This window comes from Coregonus clupeaformis, chromosome 12 (genome assembly GCF_020615455.1).
Source record: "Coregonus clupeaformis isolate EN_2021a chromosome 12, ASM2061545v1, whole genome shotgun sequence".
Taxonomy (NCBI): Eukaryota; Metazoa; Chordata; class Actinopteri; order Salmoniformes; family Salmonidae; genus Coregonus; species Coregonus clupeaformis.
The window spans coordinates 24,416,414-24,443,282 of record NC_059203.1 but is presented as its reverse complement, the minus strand read 5'-3'; the positions used below and the strand labels follow the sequence as shown (position 1 = coordinate 24,443,282).

The following is a 26,869-nucleotide window of genomic DNA, read 5'->3' as shown; positions in this document are numbered from 1 at the left end:
GACCGGCCATCTAGACGTGTGAAAGTTAGTGTATAAGCTAATGATCCATCATGTATGACATTCCTGTGTAAACTTACATTTTGTATTACCATATCTTTTTTGTATGTTCTCTATAGTTATGTAGTTGAAAATGTATCAATTGACCAATTCGGCACATTTGGGCAGACTTGATACAAAATATTCACTGGATCAATCTGAAACTTTGCACACACACTGCAATATTATATTGTGTTGCATTTCAAAGATGATGGAACAAAAATAATAATAGAAAACACATGTTTTTTTGTATGTATTATCTTTTACCAGATCTAATGTGTTATATTCTCCTACATTAATTTAACATTTCCACAAACTTCAAAGTGTTTCCTTTCAAATGGTATCAAGAATATGCATATCCATGCTTCAGGTCCTGAGCTACAGGCAGTTAGATTTGGGTATGTAATTTTAGGTGAAAATTGAAAAAAAAAGGGTCAGATCCTTAAGAGGTTAAGTAGTACTTTAAAGTAATTTTACTTAAGTACTTTTCACCACTGCATTTACAACACACACCCAAATAAGCTGAAGTCCAAAAACATCTGCGAACCTCTACTCCATTAACGATAGCAGTTAAGACAGCTGTGCTTTGGGCTTTAGCTTGGGAGGTAAAAATATAAAATAAGTGTTTTTGTACAGAGCTGAAAGCAGACCAAAGAGACTTGAGTGTGCGCACACACACACACACACACACACACACACACACACACACACACACACACGCAGCTGGGTCTGTACAACTCAAGTACAGTCACCACGACAGCAGCTCTGAGATATGTATAAAATAACCCTGTAGATCATATTTGAAAAGGCAATAAATTAACGCCATTGGTCATTTGAACAATTAGTAATAGCAACTGATGAAGTGTGTGACGTAACAACATGAAGTAGGGTAAATGACCAGGGGAAGACAGAGTCGACAAACTCTAAGCTTGATAATGCAACTGAGAATGAGATCCTGAGAAATGAACATAGAAAGCCAAAGCCAAAGATGGTGAACTCTGAGTTTGTAATGGCCTCTGAAATGTTGACTGGCCGTGGATATGAAAGGCCAGTGTGAGTCCTATACAGTTGATCTATCCATTGTCTTTGACGTAACAGAGAACCTGATGGCTTGAGGCCTATGGAAGACTGGATCTCTGAACGTCTCTGGCCTGTAAAGTAGCGGTAATTGGGTTAGTACAGCTTTGCAGCTATGGTATTCCCATATAACAGTTACTATAAGATTCACCTAAAGTGCCTTGCAAAAGTATTCATCCCCCTTGATGTTTTTCCTATTTTGTTGCATTACAACCTGTAATTTAAATTGATTTTTATTTGGATGTAATGTAATGGACATACACAAAATAGCCCAAATTGGTGAAGTGAAATGAAAAAGATGACTTGTTTCAAAAAATTATACAAAATAAATAACGGAAAAGTGGTGCGTGCATAAGTATTCACCCACTTTGCTATGAAGCCCTTAAATAAGATCTGGTGTAACCAATTACCTTCAGAAGTCACATAATTAGTTTAATAAAGTCTACCTGTGTGCAATCTAAGTGTCACATGATCTCAGTATACAGTGGGGCAAAAAAGTATTTAGTCAGCCACCAATTGTGCAAGTTCTCCCACTTAAAAAGATGAGAGAGGCCTGTAATTTTCATCATAGGTACACGTCAACTATGACAGACAAATTGAGAAAAAAAAATCCAGAAAATCCCATTGTAGGATTTTTAATGAATTTATTTGCAAATTATGGTGGAAAATAAGTATTTGGTCACCTACAAACAAGCAAGATTTCTGGCTCTCACAGACCTGTAACTTCTTCTTTAAGAGGCTCCTCTGTCCTCCACTCGTTACCTGTATTAATGGCACCTGTTTGAACTTGTTATCAGTATAAAAGACACCTGTCCACAACCTCAAACAGTCACACTCCAAACTTCACAATGGCCAAGACCAAAGAGCTGTCAAAGGACACCAAAAACAAAATTGTAGACCTGCACCAGGCTGGGAAGACTGAATCTGCAACAGGTAAGCAGCTTGGTTTGAAGAAATCAACTGTGGGAGCAATTATTAGGAAATGGAAGACATACAAGACCACTGATAATCTCCCTCGATCTGGGGCTCCATGCAAGATCTCACCCCGTGGGGTCAAAATGATCACAAGAACGGTGAGCAAAAATCCCAGAACCACACGGGGGGACCTAGTGAATGACCTGCTGAGAGCTGGGACCAAAGTAACAAAGCCAACCATCAGTAACACACTACGCCGCCAGGGACTCAAATCCTGCAGTGCGAGACGTGTCCCCCTGCTTAAGCCAGTACATGTCCAGGCCCGTCTGAAGTGCATTTGGATGATCCAGAAGAGGATTGGGAGAATGTCATATGGTCAGATGAAACCAAAATATAACTTTTTGGTAAAAACTCAACTCGTCATGTTTGGAGGACAAAGAATGCTGAGTTGCATCCAAAGAACACCATACCTACTGTGAAGCATGGGGTTGGAAACATCATGCTTTGGGGCTGTTTTTCTGCAAAGGGACCAGGACGACTGATCCGTGTAAAGGAAAGAATGAATGGGGCCATGTATCGTGAGATTTTGAGTGAAACCCTCCTTCCATCAGCAAGGGCATTGAAGATGAAACGTGGCTGGGTCTTTCAGCATGACAATGATCCCAAACACACCGCCCGGGCAACGAAGGAGTGGCTTCGTAAGAAGCATTTCAAGGTCCTGGAGTGGCCTAGCCAGTCTCCAGATCTCAACCCCATAGAAAATCTTTGGAGGGAGTTGAAAGTCTGTGTTGCCCAGCGACAGCCCCAAAACATCACTGCTCTAGAGGAGATCTGCATGGAGGAATGGGCCAAAATACCAGCAACAGTGTGTGAAAACCTTGTGAAGACTTACAGAAAACGTTTGACCTGTGTCATTGCCAACAAAGGGTATATAACAAAGTATTGAGAAACTTTTGTTATTGACCAAATACTTATTTTCCACCATCATATGCCAATAAATTCATTAAAAATCCTACAATGTGATTTTCTGGATTTTTTTTTCTAATTTTGTCTGTCATAGTTGACGTGTACCTATGATGAAAATTACAGGCCTCTCTCATCTTTTTAAGTGGGAGAACTTGCACAATTGGTGGCTGACTAAATACTTTTTTTCCCCACTGTATATACACCTGTTCTGAAAGGCCCCAGAGTCTGCAACACCACTAAGCAAGGGGCACCACGAAGCAAGCGGCACCATGAAGACCAAGGAGCTCTCCAAACAGGTCAGGGCAAAAGTTGTGGAGAAGTACAGATCAGAGTTGGGTTATAAAAAAATATCCGAAACTTTGAACATCCCATGGAGCACCATTAAATCCATTATTAAAAAATTGAAAGAATATGGCACCACAACAAACCTGCCAAGAGAGGGCCGCCCACCAAAACTCACAGACCAGGCAAGGAGGACTTTCATCAGAGAGGCAACAAAGAGACCAAAGATAACCCTGAAGGAGCTGCAAAGCTCCACAGCGGATATTGGAGTATCTGTCCATAAGACCACTTTAAGCCATACACTCCACAGAGCTGGGCTTTACGGAAGAGTGGCCAGAAAAAAGCCATTGCTTAAAGAAAAAAATAAGCAAACACGTTTGGTGTTTGCCAAAAGGCATGTGGGAGACTGTTACAGGAGGGGGTCGCAGTTCCGGAGCGACCCACTGGTAGCATCCTCCGACAACCTTAGGCACCTCCTCACTCACAGTCGGGACTAATCATCTTCCTATTGGTGTCACCTGTGTCTATCTGATTCACCTGTGTATTTATGCCCTCAATTCCCTGTGTTCCCTTGCTCAGTTTTCTCTGCTAGTTTCACTATGCCAAGCAGTACTAATCAGTGTCTGATCGCGGGACGTATGGACAGGTACGTGAGAAGTGTTCTCCCTGTTTATTTATTATTTCAGTCATAGTTAGTATTCCGTATTTGTGGCTGTCTGCCTGTTTTTTGGAGTCTTATTTGCTCCGCCTTTCTTTTTAGTGTAAAGTCCGTTATTTTGTATCCTGGCTTCGGGACCATCAGTAAAGTTCCTTGTTTCACCATCTCTGCCTACTGCAGAGATGGTGTGAATAGTTATGCATGCACAAGCTTATTTCTTGTTTGTTTCACAATAAAAAATATTTTGCATCTTCAAAATGGTAGGCATGTTGTGTAAATCAAATGATACAAACCCCCCCCCCCAAAACATTTTTAATTCCTGGTTGTAAGGCAACAAAATAGGAAAAATGCCAAGGGGGATGAATACTTTCGCAAGCCGCTGTATGTGTATTCTAACAGTAGGCCTATCTACATATACACTATATATACAAAAGTATGTGGACACCCCTTCAAATTAGTGCATTCAGCTATTTCAGCCACACCCGTTGCTGACAGGTGTATAATGTCGAGCACACAGTCATGCAATCTCCATAGACAAACATTGGCAGTAGAATGGCCTTACTGAAGAGCTCAGTGACGTGGCACCTTCGTACGATGCCACCTTTCCAACAAGTCAGTTCGTGAAATTTCTGCCCTGCTACAGCTGCCCCGGTCAACTGTAAGTGCTGTTATTGTGAAGTGGAAACGTCTAGGAGCAACTACGGCTCAGCCTCGAAGTGGTAGGCCACTTACGCGTAGAGGGTAAAAATCGTCTGTCCTCGGTTGCAACACTCACTACCGAGTTCCAAACTGCCTCTGGTAGCAACGTCAGCACAATAACTGCTCGTCAGGAGCTTCATGAAATGGGTTTCCATGGCCGAGCAGCCGCACACAAGCCTATGATCACCATGCGCAATGCCAAGCATCGGCTGGAGTGGTGTAAAGCTCGCCGCCATTGGACTCTGGAGCAGTGGAAACGCGTTCTCTGGAGTGATGAATGCCCATCTGGCAGTCCGACGGACGAGTCTGGGTTTGGCGCATAACAGGAGAACGCTACCTGCCCCAATGCATAGTGCCAACAGTAAAGTTTGGTGGAGGAGGAATAATGGTCTGGGGCTGTTTTTCATGGTTCGGGCTAGGCCTCTTAGTTCCAATGAGGGGAAATCTTAATGCTACAGCATAAAATGACATTCTAGACAATTCTGTGCTTCCAACTTTGTGGCAACAGTTTGAGGAAGCCCCTTTCCTGTTTCAGCATGACAATGCCCCAGTGCACAAAGCGAGGTCCATACAGAAATGGTTTGTTGAGATCTGTGTGGAAGAACTTAACTGGCCTGCACATAGCCCTGACCTCAACCCCATTGAACACCTTTGGGATGAATTGGAACACCAACTGCAAACCAGGCCAAATTGCCCAACATCAGTGCCCGACCTCACGAATGCTCTTGTGGCTGAATGGAAGCAAGTCCCCGCAGCAATGTTCCAACATCTAGTGGACTGCCTTCCCAGAAGAGTGGAGGCTGTTATAGCAGCAAAGGGGGGACCAACTCCATATTAATGCCCATGATTTTGGAATAGATGATTGACGAGCAGGTGTCCACAAACCTTTGGTCATGTGGTGTATTTATAAAGCTCATGTAACCTGACAATTTGACATACAACTCTCATACATGTATGATTACCAAACACTACCAAAGAAAAGTATACATTGGCATGGTGTGTGCGTATTGTGCATATAACACTAGTATAATACCTTTACCTGTGTACTAGCTGATGACCATGGGTAAGGAGTGAGGGCAGTTAGGAGTTTAGATTGGGCTTCTGGACGCCAAATGCTGTGATGAAGACATTGACTACAACAATGATGAAGACGAGTGCTGTGGCGACATTCTCCATAATGTTCAGCTTGAAGTGCATGCTCTCATCGTTCAGGTTCCACTTTACTGCAGAACAATAGAGACACACCAAAATATGTTGAGGATTAATTTACTGCCTCCAAGCATGTCTTCAGTCCAACCAACAGAGAGAGCTATTTCACAGTTTTTAAGTGTAGCTTCTAAGACTGGGGCCCTATTTGAATTCCTTAAAAGTACATCCTTCCCCTCTCCCTTCCTTTACGTAATCATTGAGTGAGTAGACAAGATTGGACAAGTGGACACAAGGGCTGTACCACATTGTGTTCACCTGTCCAGTCATCTCTAATCCTCCCTACCTAGGAAGGATGAACTTTTAAATAATCAGGCCGAGGCCTGGCTTTTGAACCATCATTTATTCAGTGTTGTCATATTTAATTAATCATTATTGAACCATGTGATATGAAGATACAGCCTTTGACATTTCCTACCCTCAGGTGAATTATTATCTAGGACATTCATTATACAGTGCATTCGGAAAGTATTCAGACCCCTTGACCTTTTCCACATTGTGTTACTTTACAGCCTTATTCTAAAATTCATTCAAAAAAAAATTCCTCATTAATCTACACACAATACCCCATAATGACAAAGCGAAAACAGGTTTTTCGAAATGTTTGCAAATTTATAAAAATTAAAAACACAACTACCTAATTTACATAAGTATTCAGACCCTTTGCTATGAGACTCGAAATTGAGCTCAGGTGCATCCTGTTTCCATTGATCATCCTTGAGATGTTTCTACAACTTGATTGGAGTCCACCTGTGGACATGATTTGGAAAGGCACACACCTGTCTATATAAGGTCCCACAGTTGACTGTGCATGTCAGAGCAAAAACCAAGCCATGAGGTCAAAGGAATTCCGAGACATGATTGTGTCGAGGCACAGATATGGGGAAGGGTACCAAAACAATTATGCAGAATTGAAGGTCCCCAAGAACACAGTGGCCTCCATCATTCTTAAATGGAAGAAGTTTGGAACCACCAAGACTCTGCCTAGAGCTGGCCGCCCGGCCAAACTGAGCAATCAGGGGAGAAGGGCCTTGGTTATGAGGGTGACCAAGAACCCGATGGTCACTCTGACAGAGCTCCAGAGTTCCTCTGTGGAGATGGGAGAACCTTCCAGAAGGACAACCATCTCTGCAGCACTCCACCAATCAGGCCAGACTGAAGCCCCTCCTCAGTAAAAGGCACATGACAGCCTGCTTGGAGTTTGCGAAAAGGCACCTAAAGGACTTGCGGACCATAAGAAACAAGATTCTCTGGTCTGATGAAACCAAGGTTGAACTCTTTGGCCTGAATGCTAAGCATCACGTCTGGAGGAAACCTGGCACCATCCCTACGGTGAAGCATGGTGGTGGCAGCATCATTCTGTGGGGATGTTTTTCAGTGGCAGGGACTGAGAGACTAGTCAGGATCGAGGGAAAGATGAACAGAGCAAAGTACAGAGAGATCCTTGATGAAAACCTGCTCCAGAGCGCTCAGGACCTCAGACTGGGGCGACGGTTCACCTTCCAACAGGACAACGACCCTAAGCACACAGCCAAGATAACTCAGGAGTGGCTTCGGGACAAGTCTCTGAATGTCCTTGAGTGGCCCAGCCAGAGCCCGGACTTGAACCCGTTCGAACATCTCTGGAGAGACCTGAAAATAGCTGTGCAGAGATGCTCCCCATTCATCCTGACAGAGCTTGAGAGGATCTGCGGAGAAGAATGGGAGAAACTCCCCAAATACAGGTGTGCCAAGCTTGTGGCATCATACCCAAGAAGACTCAAGGCTGTAATCGCTGCCAAAGGTGCTTCAACAAAGTACTGAGTAAAGGGTCTGAATACTTATGTAAATGTCATATTTCAGTAAAAAAAAAAAATAATAATTAGCAAAAAAATCTACAAACCTGTTTTGTAAAATTTTCCAAAAACCTGTTTTTGCTTTGTCATTATTGGGTATTGTGTGTAGATTGATGAGGGGATAAAACAATGTAATCAATTTTAGAATAAGGCTGTAACGTAACAAAATGTGGAAAGAGTCAAGGGGTCTGAATACTTTCTGAATGCACTGTATGCCTCACTGGAGATTAAGGCTAATATGTTGTGGAGGTTGTGGTGAGAGTTAGTTGGGGCCCAGTTTAGTTTAGCATTTTTCAAATGCTGTCTCAGTTCAGAGACACAACTCCTGTAACGTTAGCAATTCCCCCTCAGGACATTAAGCTGAGTATTCCTAATTTGAACCAGCTCAGAGGAGAAATACAATGGTCTCATTTTTGAACTCTCCCACCCACACAATGGGAGCTCCTGGCAGGGGAACATAAGGATATTATGGCCAGGGGTGTGATGGACAAGGCTTCTCTCAGTACACAGATAATATTGTTTTAGCTGAGAGAGCCATTCTCTGGCCTACAGACACACATAGGGCTCTATTTTCGGCTGGTGTTGAGGCACAAGTGTCAAAAGCATGTTAGTTTGCAATTTCGTCATGTAAAAACTCACACACTGGCATTTTCCAGCCCTAACGGCAGGTTTGGCAATTTACCTGTCTAACATCAGCCCGTTTGCGCTGAAGTAGGAGGGGTGGCAATATTTGAGTTGTGTCCTTAAAAACAAGGGGCAAAAGTTACAATTTCATGCAGTGCTAATGGGAAGTTTAAGACCCACAAAAAGCAGGTCTTAATGGTAACGCAGTTGATAATGGCATGGATTTTGAGAGTGGAAGCGCAGCCTATCCAGCCATGACGCACAGTGCCCATGGAAGAGAGATGTGCCTTTTGTGCTGGTGAATCTCATATTTAGAAACATTAAAAAAGTATTTGTTTCCCCTATTTCATTTAATTTGATTAAAAACCAAGCATAGCCTACCCTCCCCTTAATCCAGGCTCATTTAGCAGCATCGCATAGATGCGTCTTTTTATCCTTGCCATTAGCCAAGTAGCCTATGAAGAGGGCTTTTAAATGGTCTACTGAGAATGCTTTGAAATATTTTGGAGGTTTTTCATTATTCACAATTCACATACCTGCATACTTCATTTCGCTTGTTCAAGTAGGCTATCCTTCCCCATTTTCAAAGACCGCCTCATGTCCGATTAACCTCCATAGGCTACCCTTACCCTAAGCTACTACGGCTGTTTTCAACAGCAATGGCAAAGCCCTCGTCACACCTATAACTTCTTTATTCATCAACAATTTGCCCTTTCGCGCCACCGCCAGCTATTGCGCTCATAATTTCGGCTGTGAAAATAGCTAAAATATTTCTGACAAAAAAATTAAATATATATTTCTGACACACCGCCCGACATACAGCGCTACCGCCAGCTCTTAGATCTACCATTGCGTTAAGTTTGTTAAAATAGAGCTCATAATGTTTGTTGGTATTCAATCATAAAGTAGGGTCAGGGAGTTTGTCTATTCCTGGAGCTGAGGAGAAACAATAGTACCATAAATCAAGTGTTCATGTCTCATCAATAATGTTAGGAGTTTTCCCTGACCATGTCATATGTCAGGTCACATAGTCAGGATAAACTCCTGGCCACAGAAATAAAATGAATAGAACGGGCCTCCCCATTCAAGTCAATGATGGCATAATGGGTGGACTGGCAGCCATTTTGAGTGTACCAGTAGGAGCAAAGCAGGTACCCATCAATTAGTGCATTGATTTGTTGAATCAACTCAACTGACATTACAAAAAAATAAATTCCATTGCATGAGCCACATCAGTTAGCATAATTTACATTTACATCATTTAGCAGACCCTCTTATCCAGAGCGAATTACAAATTGGTGCATTCAACTTATGATAGACAGTGGGACAACCACTTGATTTTATAATTTTTTATGGGGGGTGGGGGAAGAAGGATAACTTTATACTATTCCAGGTATTCCTTAATTTGAATTAACATTCTAGATTACCATGGAAATTATTGCATCACAATACCAGGCAGCCATTGTGAGTGTACCCAGGAGTTTACCAGTAAAATTGTCAGGGTAAGAGGTTCCAAGCCTGTTCTATTCATTATATTTCTACGCTCCTGGCCCATGCCTCATCAATTTGTGGCTATGTCCCAATTATCTCTCCTTCATCCCAAAGTGTTCACTTCCCTTCACTGATTTGAAATAAAAAATGGAATGATTGGGATAAGAAATATGGTGGAAACTCCTATCCCATGCCTCCACCAATCCAATGCTTTTAGATTTGTGGGAAGTATTGAATGACTTCACTCTTCAGGAGAAAGGAGATATTATTGGGAAGCAACCAGTTGCTGGTTAGCGCCAGAGTCAGACAGAGTGTCTATGACTTTCTTAACTTACCACTGGGGGGGATTAATAAAGTTGATGAGAATAGAACTGAGACCCACCGATGAAGATGAGCAGGATGCCCACAGTGACCTGCAGGATAAGGGAGATGGAGATGAGGGTGATGAGAGGGGTGTAGAAGGTGAACCCTGGGCCCTGCTCCAGGACAGCCTTCAGCTGGGACGCATTGGCCATGAGTAATGCCACATCCAGCATGCTTTCTGCTGCACTCTTCTTATTGGCGTAGTGGTTCATGTTCAGAGCACCCCCCGTCTCCCTCTGTCTCCAGCGACTAGGGTGTGGAACCTAACATGAATACAGAGAGACTAACATTAGTACAACATAGACTAGAAAAAGACAGCAATGATGTTCAGTATAAACATATAATGTATATCCATCCATATGTCTATGGACTTAAACAATAGCTGGAACGACCGAGCGAACAGACGCGAACTGGCTGAGTCAATTCAGTGGCTAGCTTTGCACTTGGCTAGCTAACAGTAGCTGCTAGGGGTAAGTCATAGACTACATTTGTGTTTTTTTTTTTTTTTTTTACATATTGATAGCCCGAGTCGTTCAAGGAATTCGGGACATGGGTGACTAGTTAACGTTAGTTTGGCTCTCTCTGTGTGTTCGTGCCGTGAAAGGAGGGGTTCTTCTTTGTCTGAAAGCAATGGCTAGCTAGTTTGCTAACTATTCTAGCTAACTAACTGGCTGAATAAGTTGACGACGGACTCGCTCAAGCTGTCGGGACTAACCAACAACGTTAGACACGGACACGAACGATCTGCTTGCGTGTTGATACACTGGTGGTTTGTTGTGGCCGAGTATTGGCGCTAAACCGTGTTGTTGGAGTCCGGCATGCTAGCTGGCTGTGGCGTCTTATGACGAGGTGCCCGGACGATTTTCATGGAATAATACTGCACCTAGTTAGCTAGCTGAATAAACTAAGTTAGTCTATTCCTAGAAAACATTGAACCGCTGTAGTTTACAACAATTATAGTTTCTGAGGTGGAAGTTGGGAGAGTTATATTTGGAAGTTGTGGTGAGGGAGGCCCCGCTCTCTCCTTTCCCAGATGTTTAGTTCATTTCATTCCGATCTCCTCTGCATTATTGTAGCCATCTGCTGCAGCCTGTCAACTATGCCTCTGCCTATCCCTGTTCTCTCCTCTCCGCACAGGCTACACAAACGCCTCACACCGCGTGGCTGCTGCCTCTCTAACCTGGTGGTCCCTGCACGCACCTCCCACGTGGGGTTCCAGGTCTCAGGCAGCCTCTGGAACTGCCATTCTGCTGCCAACAAGGCAGAGTTCATCTCAGCCTATGCTACCCTCCAGTCCCTCGACTTCTTGGCGCTGACGGAAACATGGATTACCACTGAAAACACTGCTACTCCTGCTGCTCTCTCCTCGTCTGACCATGTGTTCTCGCATACCCCGAGAGCATCTGGTCAGCGGGGTGGTGGCACAGGAATCCTCATCTCTCCCAAGTGGACATTCTCAATTTTTCCCCTGACCCATCTGTCTATCTCCTCATTTGAATTCCATGCTGTCACAGTCACTAGCCCATTTAAGCTTAATATCCTTGTCATCTATCGCCCTCCAGGTTCCCTTGGAGAGTTCATCAATGAGCTTGACGCCTTGATAAGTTCCTTTCCTGAGGATGGCTCACCCCTCACAGTTCTGGGGGATTTCAACCTCCCTACGTCTACATTTGACTCATTTCTCTCTGCCTCCTTCTTTCCACTCCTCTCCTCTTTTGACCTCACCCTCTCACCGTCCCCCCCTACTCACAAGGCAGGCAATACGCTTGACCTCATCTTTACTAGATGCTGTTGTTCTACTAATCTCACTGCAACTCCCCTCCAAGTCTCCGACCACTACTTTGTATCCTTTTCTCTCTCCCTCTCCTCCAACACTACTCACTCTGCCCCTACACAGATGGTAATGCGCCGTCGCAACCTTCGCTCTCTCTCTCCCGCTACTCTCTCCTCTTCCATCCTATCATCTCTTCCCTCTGCTCAATCCTTCTCCCTCCAATCTCCTGATTCTGCCTCCTCAACCCTCCTCTCCTCCCTTTCTGCATCCTTTGACTCTCTATGTCCCCTATCCTCCCGGCCGGCTCGGTCCTCCCCTCCAGCTCCGTGGCTTGATGACTCATTGCGAGCTCACAGAACAGAGCTCCGGGCAGCTGAGCGGAAATGGAAGAAAACTAGACTCCCTGCGGACCTGGCATCTTTTCACTCCCTCCTCTCTAAATTTTCTTCATCTGTTTCTGCTGCTAAGGCCACTTTCTACCACTCTAAATTCCAAGCATATGCCTCTAACCCTAGGGAAGCTCTTTGCCACATTCTCCTCCCTGCTGAATCCCCCTCCCTCTCTGTGGATGACTTCGTCAACCATTTTGAAAAGAAGGTTGACGACATCCGATCCTCGCTTTGTTAAGTCAAATGACACTGCTGGTCCTGCTCACACTGCCCTACCCTATGCTTTGACTTCTTTCTCCCCTCTCTCTCCAGATAAAATCTTGCGACTTGTGACGGCAGGCCGCCCAACAACCTGCCCGCTTGACCCTATCCCCTCCTCTCTTCTCCAGACCATCTCCGGTGACCTTCTCCCTTACCTCACCTCGCTGATCAACTCATCCTTGACCGCTGGCTATGTCCCTTCCGTCTTCAAGAGAGCGAGAGTTGCACCCCTTCTCAAAAAACCAACACTCGATCCCTCTGATGTCAACAACTACAGACCAGTATCCCTTCTTTCTTTTCTCTCCAAAACTATTGAGCGTGCCGTCTTTAGCCAACTCTCTTGCTATCTCTCTCAGAATGATCTTCTTGATCCAAACCAGTCAGGTTTCAAGACTGGTCATTCAACTGAGACTGCTCTTCTCTGTGTCACGGAGGCTCTCCGCACTGCTAAAGCTAACTCTCTCTCCTCTGCTCTTGTCCTTCTAGACCTGTCTGCTGCCTTTGATACTGTGAACCATCAGATCCTCCTCTCCACCCTCTCCGAGCTGGGCATCTCCGGCGCGGCTCACTCTTGGATTGCGTCCTACCTGACCGGTCGCTCCTACCAAGTGGCGTGGCGAGAAGCTGTCTCCGCACCACGTGCTCTCACCACTGGTGTCCCCCAGGGCTCAGTTCTAGGCCCTCTCCTATTCTCGCTATACACCAAGTCACTTGGCTCTGTCATATCCTCACATGGCCTCTCCTATCATTGCTACGCTGACGACACACAACTAATCTTCTCCTTTCCCCCTTCTGATAACCAGGTGGCGAATCGCATCTCTGCATGTCTGGCAGACATATCAGTATGGATGACGGATCACCACCTCAAACTGAACCTTGGCAAGACGGAGCTGCTCTTCCTCCCGGGAAGGACTGCCTGTTCCATGATCTCGCCATCACGGTTGACAACTCCGTTGTGTCCTCCTCCCAGAGTGCGAAGAGCCTTGGCGTGACCCTGGACAACACCCTGTCGTTCTCCGCTAACATCAAGGCGGTGACCCGATCCTGTAGGTTCATGCTCTACAACATTCGAAGAGTACGACCCTGCCTTACACAGGAAGCGGCACAGGTCCTAATCCAGGCACTTGTCATCTCCCGTCTGGATTACTGCAACTCGCTGTTGGCTGGGCTCCCTGCCTGTGCCATTAAACCCCTACAACTCATCCAGAATGCCGCAGCCCGTCTGGTGTTCAACCTTCCCAAGTTCTCTCACGTCACCCCGCTCCTCCGCACACTCCACTGGCTTCCAGTTGAAGCTCACATCTGCTACAAGACCATGGTGCTTGCCTACGGAGCTGTGAGGGGAACGGCACCTCCTTACCTTCAGGCTCTGATCAGTCCCTACACCCAAACGAGGGCATTGCGTTCATCCACCTCTGGCCTGCTGGCTCCCCTACCTCTGCGGAAGCATAGTTCCCGCTCAGCCCAGTCAAAACTGTTCGCTGCTCTGGCACCCCAATGGTGGAACAAGCTCCCTCACGACGCCAGGACAGTGGAGTCACTCACCACCTTCCGGAGACATTTGAAACCCCACCTCTTTAAGGAATACCTGGGATAGGATAAAGTAATCCTTCAACCCCCCTTACCCCCAAAAAAAAAAAAAAAAAACATTGTAAAGTGGTTATCCCACTGGCTATAAGGTGAATGCACCAATTTGTAAGTCGCTCTGGATAAGAGCGTCTGCTAAATGACGTAAATGTGATGTAAATGTTAACCCAGGTACATCACTGTCAGGATACAGTTGTAAGTGAACCTGGAGGGAAGCACACTGTTAATTATATTATTATTATTATATAAGAGGCTGGTCCTATACTACATTATATGAACACTATGATGAGTTAATGTCTTGACTGAACTTTTTACTATGTCATATTGACCTTCAGCGTAATTAGGAGGAAAAAGTTTTTATGGAAATATGGGGGCATTCTGGGGATTGCTACAGTGACACTACTGTGGATTTGTGGGAAGTTAAAGTGTTGTGGGACTATTTTAGCAGGAAGTGTGACCATGCCGTCGGTACATGGTGACTTGCCCTCGGTGCACAGAGAACTGATAGAAAGGAAGGGAGGTCAAGAGATCATGTGCTATGACTTCTCTTCAGTTTCTTGTCACCCAGGGTGTAGATACTGAAGCTGAAAACCAAGAGAAAGCTGTTCACCCTGTGGAGGAAGGTCTCTTCTCTACCTTACCACCCTGCAGTAGAGCGGGTCGGAAAATATGATGTTAAATTGTTACATCATTGGAAAAGTGGGATTCCTAAACCAAACATTACCCAGGTTTCTTTGTGGGTTGAGGACAGAGTGTTTATTTTGGGTGGAACAGTCTGACCGTCCAAAAACCAACAAAGAGAGCCTTGTGCCCAGGTTGGCAGTGTAAAACAGAGTAACCCATATCCACATGCCTCTCACCACCTCTAAAACCACTCACAGCCCACAGAGGAAAAAGTTGTCCTTGTGACCGAGGCTAGCAATGTTTGGACAGTTATCTCTTAGAAGCAGCCTGCTTTCCTTCACTGACTTATAACCCTCAAATTCCTGCACTGATCTTTCTTTGTCTTTCATTAATTCCATTCTCTGACTCTCACTCCCTTTCTCTGGCCCAGTTTTTTGTGTGCCATTTTTCTCACTCGATCTTGTTGTCCATGTCTTTGTCCTTCAAATGGGCTAGATTCCTATACTGCTGTATTCATAACTTAACAATGTTCTAGAAATACTTAATGAAGGAACTTTCTGATGGCCTTGTCCTCAGTGTCTGGTTATCTGTCCCTCTTCCTCTCTCTGGCCAAGGAGGAACTTGCCTCTGCTGCTGATGTCCAGAGTGTTATAACAGGATGAGATACAGTACATGTACTGTATTACGTATTCTGGTGATTCCAGACACCTTTCTTAAGCATGATTGTTGAGTAACAAACAGATCATTGTGGGACAGACACTGCTGACCAAACAATGTTGTTGCTCATGTAGAGATGGGAGTCCCTCTCAGCTCTCTTTTTTCCTACCCACCCTCTGCCCTCCTGGTTCATACACTGGTAGTACATCAACTGAACAACTGTTGTTGTTTGACTGTGAGGTTCACATGTGGGCTCTTCATGTTGCTTCTATCTGAACAACTAGACTCAACAATGAGTATAAGCTGCAGGTTTAAAATCAACACTGATGGGTAAAAACAACAAACTCTAACAGAGCTCGATGTTCGCACAGTTGTTTTCCATTGAGTTTGATCAGGACTTTTCTGAGTCATCATTACCTAAATGTCAATAATTTCCAGAATCCCAGGCCATTATGTCCCTTTGCTCACAGAGCAGAGCGGGCTCAGACTGGACACCTCCTTTATGTTGCTCAATGCTATGTGATTCACTTGGGATGTTGGACTTTCAAAATATGTTCTCCGAAGAGGGTATTCCTTTTTTAAAGAACTGCAGTGTTTTCTACAAGACGCACAACAGACAACCTTGAAAACACCACTGAGGAGAATGACAGAGTTGCGGACATTCTATTTCATTCATTGATTTTTTAAAATTATAGCACCTGATAGTTGGGTATGCTTTTCTACCTTCTTCATTAATTCCCAGGCTTGAGCCCAACTCTCATCTATCTAATATCTCTGCCAGCCAAACAGATAATTGTACCATTAAGCATTGTGTGACTGTGAGAGATGGGGATGAATGGTATCTAAGGCTAAGTAAACATTTCGTTTTCGGAAGACCCCCAACAAGACAAATCAATACTGAGTGATGATTTGAAAGCGTCCTGCATAATTATGTAAACACTGAATGGGTCCGAAATGGCACCCTACTTCCTATATAGTGCACTACTTTTGACCAGGTCTCTGGTAGCTAGAGAATAGGCCAGGGTGCCATTTTGGACACAGACACTGAGTAGGCCTAAACTTTGTTGTAGTTTTTTGTAAACTCTTGCTTGGTGGGAAGGGTGTTTACCTTTGCCCATAGGAATGTTTGTTTTCTTTGCCATATTACACCAAATATTAACAACCACATAGCACTTAACACTCAGAGCTGTCGCCTCAGCCTACATCAATGGGGACTTGTGGGGAATTCTACATGCTTTCCTTTGGCCTTTGACATGGTTATGACCTCTTGTCGTGGTGTAACAGGTGTTTACTCTGGGTTAGTAACTTTACAATTATGTGGCTTCCCCCTTAGTATATGTCACCTATTCACAAACACGGCCCCTGGATAACCTGCTCTGACTTTGACACATCAGTGGGAAATCACCACTTCCCCCCACTTTCTCATTGTGTAATGTATTTTTAGTGTGTGTGTATCTTCAGTATCTTCTTTCATATCCTGTTCAGACCTCTCCAGTATAGTGATATAATTATCTATTAAGCTGACTAATGTCATAAATAAGTTACTTTAACTGTGATTTGGTTATAACTGTGTTATAATGCAACATAATTTGGTTGATTATAAACAATTGACAACATTCTTGCCATCTTCTTGCTACCCAACATTGTTGGATCAATTCCTTGGTAGATCAAGTTCTCTGATACTTTTCATGATTTGGGTTTTCAAACACATCAACATAATATTTTAAGGATAGTCAACAGGCTACATAAAATCATGCGTTGTTCAAGTTGCATGTAGCAACATCATGCTGCAGGTAGCTTAGTGGGTAAGAGCGTTGTGCCAGTAACCGAAAGGTCGCTGGTTCTAATCCCTGAGCCGACTAGGTTTAAGCAAGGCACTTAGCCCTAATTGCTCCTGTAAATCGCTCTGGATAAGAGCGTCTGCTAAATGACTAAAATGTAAATAAGGGATTCCCCTGGTGTAGGTAGCATAAATCAGGAGCATGGCTATGATCTCACACCTAATCCTCAACAGGTGGGTTTTGGACTAGAATGAATGACTTCATTAGCTGTAATAGAAACCCTGATCTAGTTCCAAGGTTCGCGTGACAATGGTCTTTGAAATAGGCTGCTGAGGCCACCAACAGGCCCACTGGCTATGCTCCCAATCTCATAAAATATTCACTGTTCAGGAGCATAATCCCCATGACAACAGGCACGTGTCAGTCATTGTATTTCTGCGGATTTTACTTTTCACGAGCATAGCGCGTAGTCACTACCCGTAAAACTACAAGCAAAAACCATTATAGGCTACGAGTAAATCTATTGCATTGGGTTTGCAATCTTTCAGACAAGACTGGTGCTTAATTTAGATTAGTCCTGTTGAAGCCCCACAAAGAAAAGTTACAGCACAGAATGTGAGATGTAAATAAATGAACTACCGATAAACTTCCTGCATAGCGAGAAATGGTTACATTTTAGCATATATGATCGGCTATAATGGTTAGGTTACAATGTAACCAAGATGCAGTAGGCTGCGGCATAGATTATGGACGTTTTTCTATGAAAAAACAAACACTTTTCATAGGTTAGGGCTGGCCTCTGTTGCAGACTGCAGACTGCAGACTCACAGCTTCTTGCATCGACGCCTATCTTACCTCTCCTCCGTTCTCTCGGTCGGCCTCTCCGTTCATTGCCATGTTTTCAGTCGCCATATTTGCCTCTTAACTATTGAATTTAAACTAAAGCGGGTTAAATTCCTAAATGTGTTGTGGGAGTCTGTGTCGTTGTGTCTCTGCCAGTGCTCGCCGGGTCGGTCGCTGTGTGAAATAGGTCTAAAATGGGAAGATGTGGAGGAATGACTACCGCCCTTCACTAGGGGGCGTCTCTAAACTGGGGTCAAGAGAAACTGAAAGTAGCCCCTGAATTGTCATGTTTTGATAATTAAGGAATTACCCTTTCATTTGGGCGAAAAACAAGGGATTCCACAGAGTTTCACAAAATCAAAAATACGATATAGGGTTTTCATGAAATTATGTAAATTACCGTTGATCTGACCAATTACAGTCCACTGATTCTAACTTTGGGCAAAACCTGATATATTTTTATTTTATTTAACTAGGCAAGTCAGTTAAGAACAAATTCTTATTTACAATGACGGCCTACACGGGCCAAACCCGGACGACGCTGGGCCAATTGTGCCTCGCCCTATGGGACTCCCAATCATGGCCGGTTGTGATACAGCCTGGAATCGAACCAGGGGGTCTGTAGTGACGCCTCAAGCACTGAGATGCAGTGCCGTAGACCGCTGCGCCACTCAAGAGCCCATATGTATAGCCTTTGGTGAAAAATCTTCCCAAACACCATTTCAGCATCAATTGAATAACCTAACTGTTGCAGAATGAGTCAGAATAATATTCCAATTTCCAATGCTGAAGGTGCCATCTTGTGTACATCTTCAATATATATTTTCAGAGGCAGAACACTTGACTAGCGGCAATTTTGCATTCGGAAAGTATTCAGACCGCTTCACTTTTTCCACATTTTGGTTTTCATTAAGGATCTCTCTGTACTTTGCTCCGTTCATCTTTCCCTCGATGCTGACTAGTCTACCAGTCCCTGCCGCTAAAAACGTCCCCACAGCATGATGTTGCCACCCCCATGCTTCACCGTAGGGATGGTGCCAGGTTTCCTTCAGACGTGACGCTTGTCATTCAGGCCAAAGAGTTCAATCTTGCTGCAGAGATGGTAGTCCTTCTGGAAGGTTCTCCACAGAGGAACGCTGGAGCTCTGTCAGAGTGACCATCGGGTTCTTGGTCACCTCTCTGACCAAGGTCATTCTGCCCCGATTGCTCAGTTTCCTCAGCTCTAGGAAGAGTCTTGGTGGTTCCAAACTTCTTCCATTTAAGAATGATGGAGGCCACTGTGTTCTTGGGGACATTCAATGCTGCAGGAATGTTTTGGTACCCTTCCCCAGATCTGTGCCTCGACACAATCCTGTCTCGGAGCTCTACGGACAATTCCTTTGACCTCATGGCTTGGTTTTCGCTCTGACATGCACTGTCAACTGTGGGACCTTATATAGACAGGTGTGTGCCTTTTCAAATCATGTCCAATTAATTGAATTTACCACAGGTGGACTCCAATCAAGTTGTAGAAACATCTCATGGATGATCAATGGAAACAGGATGCACCTGAGCTAAATTTCGAGTCTCATAGCAAAGGGTCTGAATACTTATGTAAATAAGGTATTTCTGTTTTTTGCAAAAATCTGCAAAGATTTGCAAATATTTCTAAAAACCTATTTTCTCTTTGTCATTATGGGGTATTGTGTGTAGATTCATGAGATAAAAAAAAGAAAGAATAGAATAAGGCTGTAAGGTAACAAAATGTGGAAAAAGTGAAGGGGTCTGAATACTTTCCGAATGCACTGTTTTATTTTATTTATTTATTTCACCTTTATTTAACCAGGTAAGCCAGTTGAGAACAAGTTCTCATTTACAACTGCGACCTGGCCAATATAAAGCAAAGCAGTGCGATAAAAACAACATCACAGAGTTACATATGAGGTAAAACAAAACATAAAGTCAAAAATACAACAGAAAATATATATATTCAGTGTGTTCAAATGTAGCAAGTTATGGAGGTAAGGCAATAAATTGGCCATAGTGCAAAATAATTACAATTAGTATTAACACTGGAATGATAGATGTGCAAGAGCTAATGTGCAAATAGAGATACTGGGGTGCAAATTAGTAAAATAAATAACAATATGGGTATGAGGTAGTTGGGTGGGCTAATTTCAGTGATCGGTAAGGTGCTCTGGCAACTGATGCTTAAAGTTAGTGAGGGAGATAAGAGTCTCCAGCTTCAGAGATTTTTGCAATTCGTTCCAGTCATTGGCAGCAGAGAACTGGAAGGAATGGCGGCCAAAGGAGGTGTTGGCTTTGGGGATGACCAGTGAGATATACCTGCTGGAGCGCATACTACGGGTGGGTGTTGCTATGGTGACCAATGAGCTAAAATAAGGTGGGGATTTGCCTAGAAGTGATTTATAGATGATCTGGAGCCAGTGGGTTTGGCGACGAATATGTAGTGAGGACCAGCCAACAAGGGCGTACAGGTCACAGTGGTGGGTTGTATATGGGGCTTTGGTGACAAAACGGATGGCACTGTGATAGACAACATCCAATTAGCTGAGTAGAGTGTTGGAGGCTATTTTGTAAATGATATCGCCGAAGTCAAGGATCCGTAGGATAGTCAGTTTTACGAGGGCATGTTTGGCAGCATGAGTGAAGGAGGCTTTGTTGCGAAATAGGAAGCCGATTCTAGATTTAACTTTGGATTGGAGATGCTTAATGTGAGTCTGGAAGGAGAGTTTACAGTCTAACCAGACACCTAGGTATTTGTAGTTGTCCACATACTTTAGGTCAGACGAGAGTATTGATTCTAGTCGGGTGGGCGGATGCCAGCAGCATTCGATTGAAGAGCATGCATTTAGTTTTACTAGTGTTTAAGAGCAGTTGGAGGCTACTGAAGGAGTGTTGTATGGCATTGAAGCTCGTTTGGAGGTTTGTTAACACAGTGTCCAATGAAGGGCCAGATGTATACAAAATGGTGTCGTCTCCGTAGAGGTGGATCTGAGAGTCACCAGCAGCAAGAGCGACATCGTTGATATACACAGAGAAAAGAGTCGGCCCAAGAATTGAACCCTGTGGCACCCCCATAGAGACTGCCATAGGTCCAGACAACAGGCCCTCCGATTTGACACATTGAACTCTATCTGAGAAGTAGTTGGTGAACCAGGCGAGGCAGTCATTTGAGAAACCAAGGCTATTTAGTCTGCCGATAAGAATGCGGTGGTTGACAGAGTCGAAAGCCTTGGCCAACTCTCCATACAGGTGAAAACTCTGTATGGGCAAAAATAGCACTCATCATGTTCAAGTTTCAATCCAACAGTTTGGCGCTAATAAGAAATAAGAACGGAATAACTGTAGAACTGAACTGAACTGAATAAAATATATATTATAGCCCATCAAGAACAAACATCCCTCTGGGCACAGAAGTAATCTCAACGTCTATTCCACGTTGGTTCAATTTAATTTCAGTGTGTGCCCAGTGGGAATTTGTCATCGCTGATCACTTTAAGGCTATCATTTGCAGACTATTCTATTCTGTTACATTCCAATCTATTCTATTTTGTTATATTCTATTCTATTTTATTCTACCGAACTTAACTCAAATGAATAGAATATATATTTTATTCCATCAAGAACAAGCAATTACTAATCAGTGATCATTTGCATGCTGTCCAATTCTATTCTATTTTAGTTTAGTTAAATTCAGTAGAATATAATAGGCAATTATCCTATAGTGATCACATATTGGCTATAATTTGCAGGTTTCTGCCGCACAGGTGAGCGTCCACCCCCTATTGGCTACCGTAGCGTCATGCAGAGGATGGGAGGACACAGCGAGTGGTGTGGTCGGTCCATAACAACCCCTGTCACGGAGGCTGAAGGTACCGCCTAAAAACGTGCGCATTTATTGGATATGTGTTGTTGCTAGGGGCGTGGATCTGTGTCTTTAAAATGGACTTGTCTCCTTGCCATGGAAAGTGTAAATTGAGAAAGACAGCGCACAAATATAGTCCGAACGAACGGTGAGATGCTCTGAGCACATCATCCACACTGGGAGAATACTCTGCCGCAGTGAGCAAACAATCTGACCCGCGCTTCTACTCTGCTCCCGGACACCGCTCAACAGAGGAACTTCCCCCCAGCGGAGGCGAATAGTTAACGGAGTGATGCGATGGGGGCGATGCATTGATGTGGTGGTCACACGTCCCTGACTTCATTCTGCTTTTAAATCAAGAAATAACTGTAATGAATACTCAATAACCAGCTACGGGATCGACTAGCCTAGGATTATAGCGGTCACAGCTGCGCACCTGACATTTGCATGTGATGGTTATTTTGAGGGATTAGAGAGAGACAGGGAACTATCCCGGCACGACAACTGTCCATGAGTGTTTATTGTAGCAGTTCTACCTACCACGAGTTCTGCTTCTACACTGTAACAAATTTGATCAGTTGAAAAAGCAATGTTGCAATAATCAAAGGCTTTAGAGAAACTGCATAAAATAGGAATTAATTACATTGTAATTTATTAATGCAACATTTCAATTGGCTGGCTGGCTGGATTTGTGATAAGCTGAGCCGCATTAAGTCAAGCAGTGGCACCATTGCACCTGTTATAAGAGTTTGTCATCATCAACTGGCATTTTATAAATATGCCAGATATCTCAAGTGAGATTATTCTTTTAGGGATAGTATAGCTGCCTAACTGCGTCAGTTCAGGCGAACGTTGAAGGTATGCACTCCCTCACCGCTGGGGAAGGACCATAATAGCAGTCGCCTCTGAATGTCACCGGTAAGTGTCTAAACATTTCCCGGGGATGGATTCCGGGGACGACTCGGGCTCGGACCCGCCACTTGGATCCACATTCTCCTCGGTGCCCAATTTAGACTCTGATACCAATGCCCGGAGGCCTATCTATGAGAATGGTGGAGAGCGGAATGTCAACATTGAAACTGCAGCGCTGCGTGGGGCAAGCGACCCGAGCGCGTTTCCCTTATCGGATTACCGGGGACTCGTCCGCCAGAGGTTCATTCGCAGAAGTTTGTGGTTTTCGGACGTGGACGACCAAGCGTTGGACGCGCCAGAATGCGCTAACAGTACTCCAGTGCTCAGCTTCCACCTGCGCACCATCGTGGACCGAACCCGCGCGCTCGGACCACGCGTGGCTTTCCAGGCCCAGGAGAGCTCGAGCACCGAGAGCCAAGTGGGGCAGAAGGACAGCGCGACTGAGAGCGTGAGCGCGGAAGAGGAGAAGGAGAGGAGCGAGGCCGAGCCAAAACCAGATGATGCAGCAGCACGGTCGCCCGATACCACTGGGAAAGCGGGGAGTGATGAGAACGAGGATGAGAACGAGATGAAAGCCGTGTCCACCTCACCCGGGGGCCGGTTTCTCAAGTTCGATACTGAGCTCGGGAGAGGGTCCTTCAAGACTGTCTACAAAGGTCTGGACACAGACACCTGGGTAGAAGTCGCTTGGTGTGAACTTCAGGTAATATAACCTTGTTTTACAGTTTTAATCAAATGTCATTAGCCTATCATTGTTATGTGTTTGGCATAAATCAAAATCCACAAATAAATTGTTAACTGACCACAAAATCAACATTTCTCAATGGCCATCTCAGTCTCCGGACTTGAACCCTATTGAAAACCTATGGTTTGAATTGAAGAGGGCAGTTCATAAGCGCAGACCTAGGATATCAAGGATCTGGACATATTCTGTATGGAGGAATGGTTTAAGATCCCCCCCGATGTGTTCTCCAATCTCATAAAACATTTTATTGGACCCCACTGCAAATCCAGATGATAACTTCATCCGCAACATGTAGAACACTATAGCTATTTTATAAAGAGGTAATAAGATCTTATTTTATGGCTGACAACTTTTTGCACTACATTTGGTGTTTATTAATACTTGTCAGTGCACAAGGATGTGTTGAGTTCCTGCCACACTTTGGTTATTGGTCATATCACAGTTAAATGAAGCCATAGACTTAACTTAATTCCACATATTAACAAAGCAAAAACAGGTTTTTAGACATTTTGCTAATTTGTAAAAAAACAACAACAACTGAAATATAACATTTACATAAGTATTCAGACCCTTTACTCAGTAATTTCTTGAAGCACCTTTGTCAGTGATTACAGCCTTGAGTCTTCTTGGGCATGACACTACAAGCTTGGCACACCTGTATTTGGGGTGTTTCTCCCATTCTTCTCTGCAGATCCTCTCAAGCTCTGTCAGGTTGGATGGGGAGCATCGCTGCACAGCTATTTTCAGGTCTCTCCAGAGATGGTTGAACTGGTTCAAGTCCGAGCTTTGGCTGGGCCACTCAAGGACATTCAGAAACTTGTCCCGAAGCCACTCAAGCGTTGTCTTGGCTGTGTACTTAGGGTCATTGTCCTGTTGGAAGGTGAACCTTCGCCCCAGTCTGAGGTCCTGAGCGCTCTGGAGCAGGTTTTAATTAAGCATCTCGCTGTACTTTGCTCTGTTCATCTTCCCCTCGATCCTGACTAGTCTCCCAGCCACTGCCGCTGAAAAACATCCCCACAGCATGATGCTGCCACCACCATGCTTCACCGTAGGGATGGTGCGAGGTTTCTTCCAGACGTGACGCTTGGCATTCAGGCCAAAGAGTTCAATCTTGGTTTCATCAGACCAGATAATCTTTTTTCTCATGGTCTGAGAGTCCTTTAGGTGCCTTTTGGCAAACTCCAAGCGGGCTGTCATGTGCCTTTTACTGAGGAGTGACTTCTGTCTGGCCACTCTACCATAAAGGCCTGATTGGTTGAGTGCTGCAGAGATGGTTGTCCTTCTGGAAGGTTCTCCCATCTCTACAGAGGAACACGAAACTGACCAAACTCTTTGGTCCTTTAACAACTTGCTGAACGTAAAATATTTTGTACTATAGCTTGGACAATAAATAAATGTGACTGGATGACAACATAATTATGCTTGTTTCCAACATTAGGGCTTTAAAAAAAATCTGGTTGCCATGGTACTAACAAGTATCGCAATACTGGTATCGTCCCGGCCCTAGAGGGAAGCAGAGTCTTTTTTTACTTCAGCAAATCTGAGAGTACAGCCATGGAGCAGCCGGACCCCAAGAAGATGCCAGCACGATGAATCCAGCAAGGATCTCGACCACAGTACTTCAGAAATATAGCTTCTTTGCATCAAAGATTGTTTCTGGGATCACTGTCCAACCAGAGGGTCAACCTGGCAGGGCATTAAGTGTCCTGTGTGAGCTGCAGAAATACCTGGAAGAGGTAAAGGGGGGCATGTGTCACCTCTTTAGTTCTGGCAGGCAACGATGGCTGTTTATCCAAAGCTGTGCCCTGAGGCTCGGGATCTGGTTTCTGCCCCTGCATTCCAAGCGTCCGTGGAGAGAATATTCTCGGTCTGTGGACAACTGTCATCAGGCTTAAGAAACCGACCAACCACCACAACACAGAGTCTTGAAGATAAACCAGAAAATGTTGTTTGGTTGAACAGAAACACACACACACTGGCTGTGAACAAGTGTTGTATTGCTTATGTTTTTGCTGTTGTTGCAGCTGTATTTATTAACCCTATTTACATTTACGTCATTTAGCAGACACTCTTATCCAGAGCGACTTACAGTTAGTGAATACATATATATTTTTTTTATACTGGCCCCCCGTGGGAATCGAACCCACAACCCTGGCGTTGCAAACACCATGCTCTATCAACTGAGCTACATCCCTGCCGGCCATTCCCTCCCCTACCCTGGACGACGCTGGGCCAATTGTGCGCCGCCCATGAGTCTCCCGGTCGCGGCCGGCTGCGACAGAGCCTGGATTCGAACCAGGATCTCTAGTGGCACAGTTAGCACTGCGATGCAGTGCCTTAGACCACTGCGCCACTCAGGAGTCAAATATTAAACAGTGATACATGTTTAATATTACATAAGCATAACATATCAAACGTGCCATGACTTCATTTGCCGTTTTCTTCCTCTCTCTTCGTGTCAGATAAAGGTAAAGGTACATCTAATACTAAAGTAAAATAAAGCATTGGATTGGAATAAACTTGGACAAGAGAGTTTCATTACACCATATTTCTTGCACCAGTCTAGGCACTTATCCTTTAAATCCAAGTCACATTAGGATTGATTTATAATTTAAACCTAACCAAACCTATGTCCTGGCTATGGAGTTGTATGGGGTCCTCTAGTGGCAAAAAGCCTTTGTTAGCATGGGCAGCGGCATTGAGGACTTTCACCATTTTTATTTAGTCAGCTGGGCAGGACTTCCAACTTCATTGGCTGATCCCTCCTGATGACCCGGTTGGAGTCATGACCGCTGGGTCATCAGGAGGGGTCAGTCAATGAATTGTACTTGTGAAGAAGAAAATTGACTATTTCAAGATGGAGATGGCCTCATTTTTTTCTCAACCATCTACACACAATAGAAATGTTTGCAAATAAATATCTAATTTACATAAGTATTCACACCCCTAAGTCAATACATGTTAGAATCACTTTTGGCAGTGATTACAGCTGTGAGTCGTTCTGAGTAAGTCTCTAAGAGCTTTGCACACCTGGATTGTACACTATTTTATTTTTAATTTTTTTTATTCTTCAAGCTCTGTCAAGTTGGTTGTTGATCATTGATAGAAAGCCATTTTCAAGTCTTGCCATAGATTTTCAAGCTGATTTAAGTCAAAACTGTAACCAGGCCACTCAGGAACATTCAATGTTGTCTTGGTAAGCAACTGTATATTTGGCCTTGTGTTTTAGGTTATTGTCCTGCTGAAAAGGTGAATTTGTCTCCCAGTGTCTGTTGG

General features: G+C 44.3%; 2 protein-coding genes across 2 annotated transcripts in view; one reads left to right on the top strand and one right to left on the bottom strand.

The window, feature by feature from the left end:
• Positions 1–456: 456 nt before the first annotated feature.
• Positions 457–18,246, bottom strand: LOC121578642 (ninjurin-1-like). The gene is made up of 4 exons (XM_041893014.2): positions 18,081–18,246; positions 10,172–10,415; positions 5,673–5,856; positions 457–1,187 (listed from the first exon to the last, which is right to left on the bottom strand). The coding sequence occupies exons 1-3, from the start codon at positions 18,135–18,137 to the stop codon at positions 5,714–5,716; spliced, it is 444 nt and encodes a 147-aa protein (XP_041748948.1). The 5' UTR covers positions 18,138–18,246; the 3' UTR covers positions 457–1,187; positions 5,673–5,713.
• A 4,320-nt stretch (positions 18,247–22,566) lies between these two features.
• LOC121578451 (serine/threonine-protein kinase WNK2-like) overlaps positions 22,567–26,869 on the top strand; it is a 64,091-nt gene continuing 59,788 nt past the window's right edge. The window contains exon 1 of the mRNA XM_041892827.2: positions 22,567–23,551. Coding sequence (XP_041748761.2) covers positions 22,880–23,551 — 672 coding nt within the window. The 5' untranslated portion in view covers positions 22,567–22,879. The remainder of the gene's footprint in view (positions 23,552–26,869) is intronic.

Coding starts and splice junctions, on each gene's coding strand:
- LOC121578642 (XM_041893014.2), bottom strand. CDS start 18,137: ATGGCGACTGAAAACATGGCAATGAACGGAGAGGCCGACCGAGAGAAC. Junction 10,416..18,080: donor ACCGAGAGAACGGAGGAGAG/GTAAGATAGGCG, acceptor TATTCATGTTAG/GTTCCACACCCTAGTCGCTG. Junction 5,857..10,171: donor CATCCTGCTCATCTTCATCG/GTGGGTCTCAGT, acceptor ATTGTTCTGCAG/TAAAGTGGAACCTGAACGAT.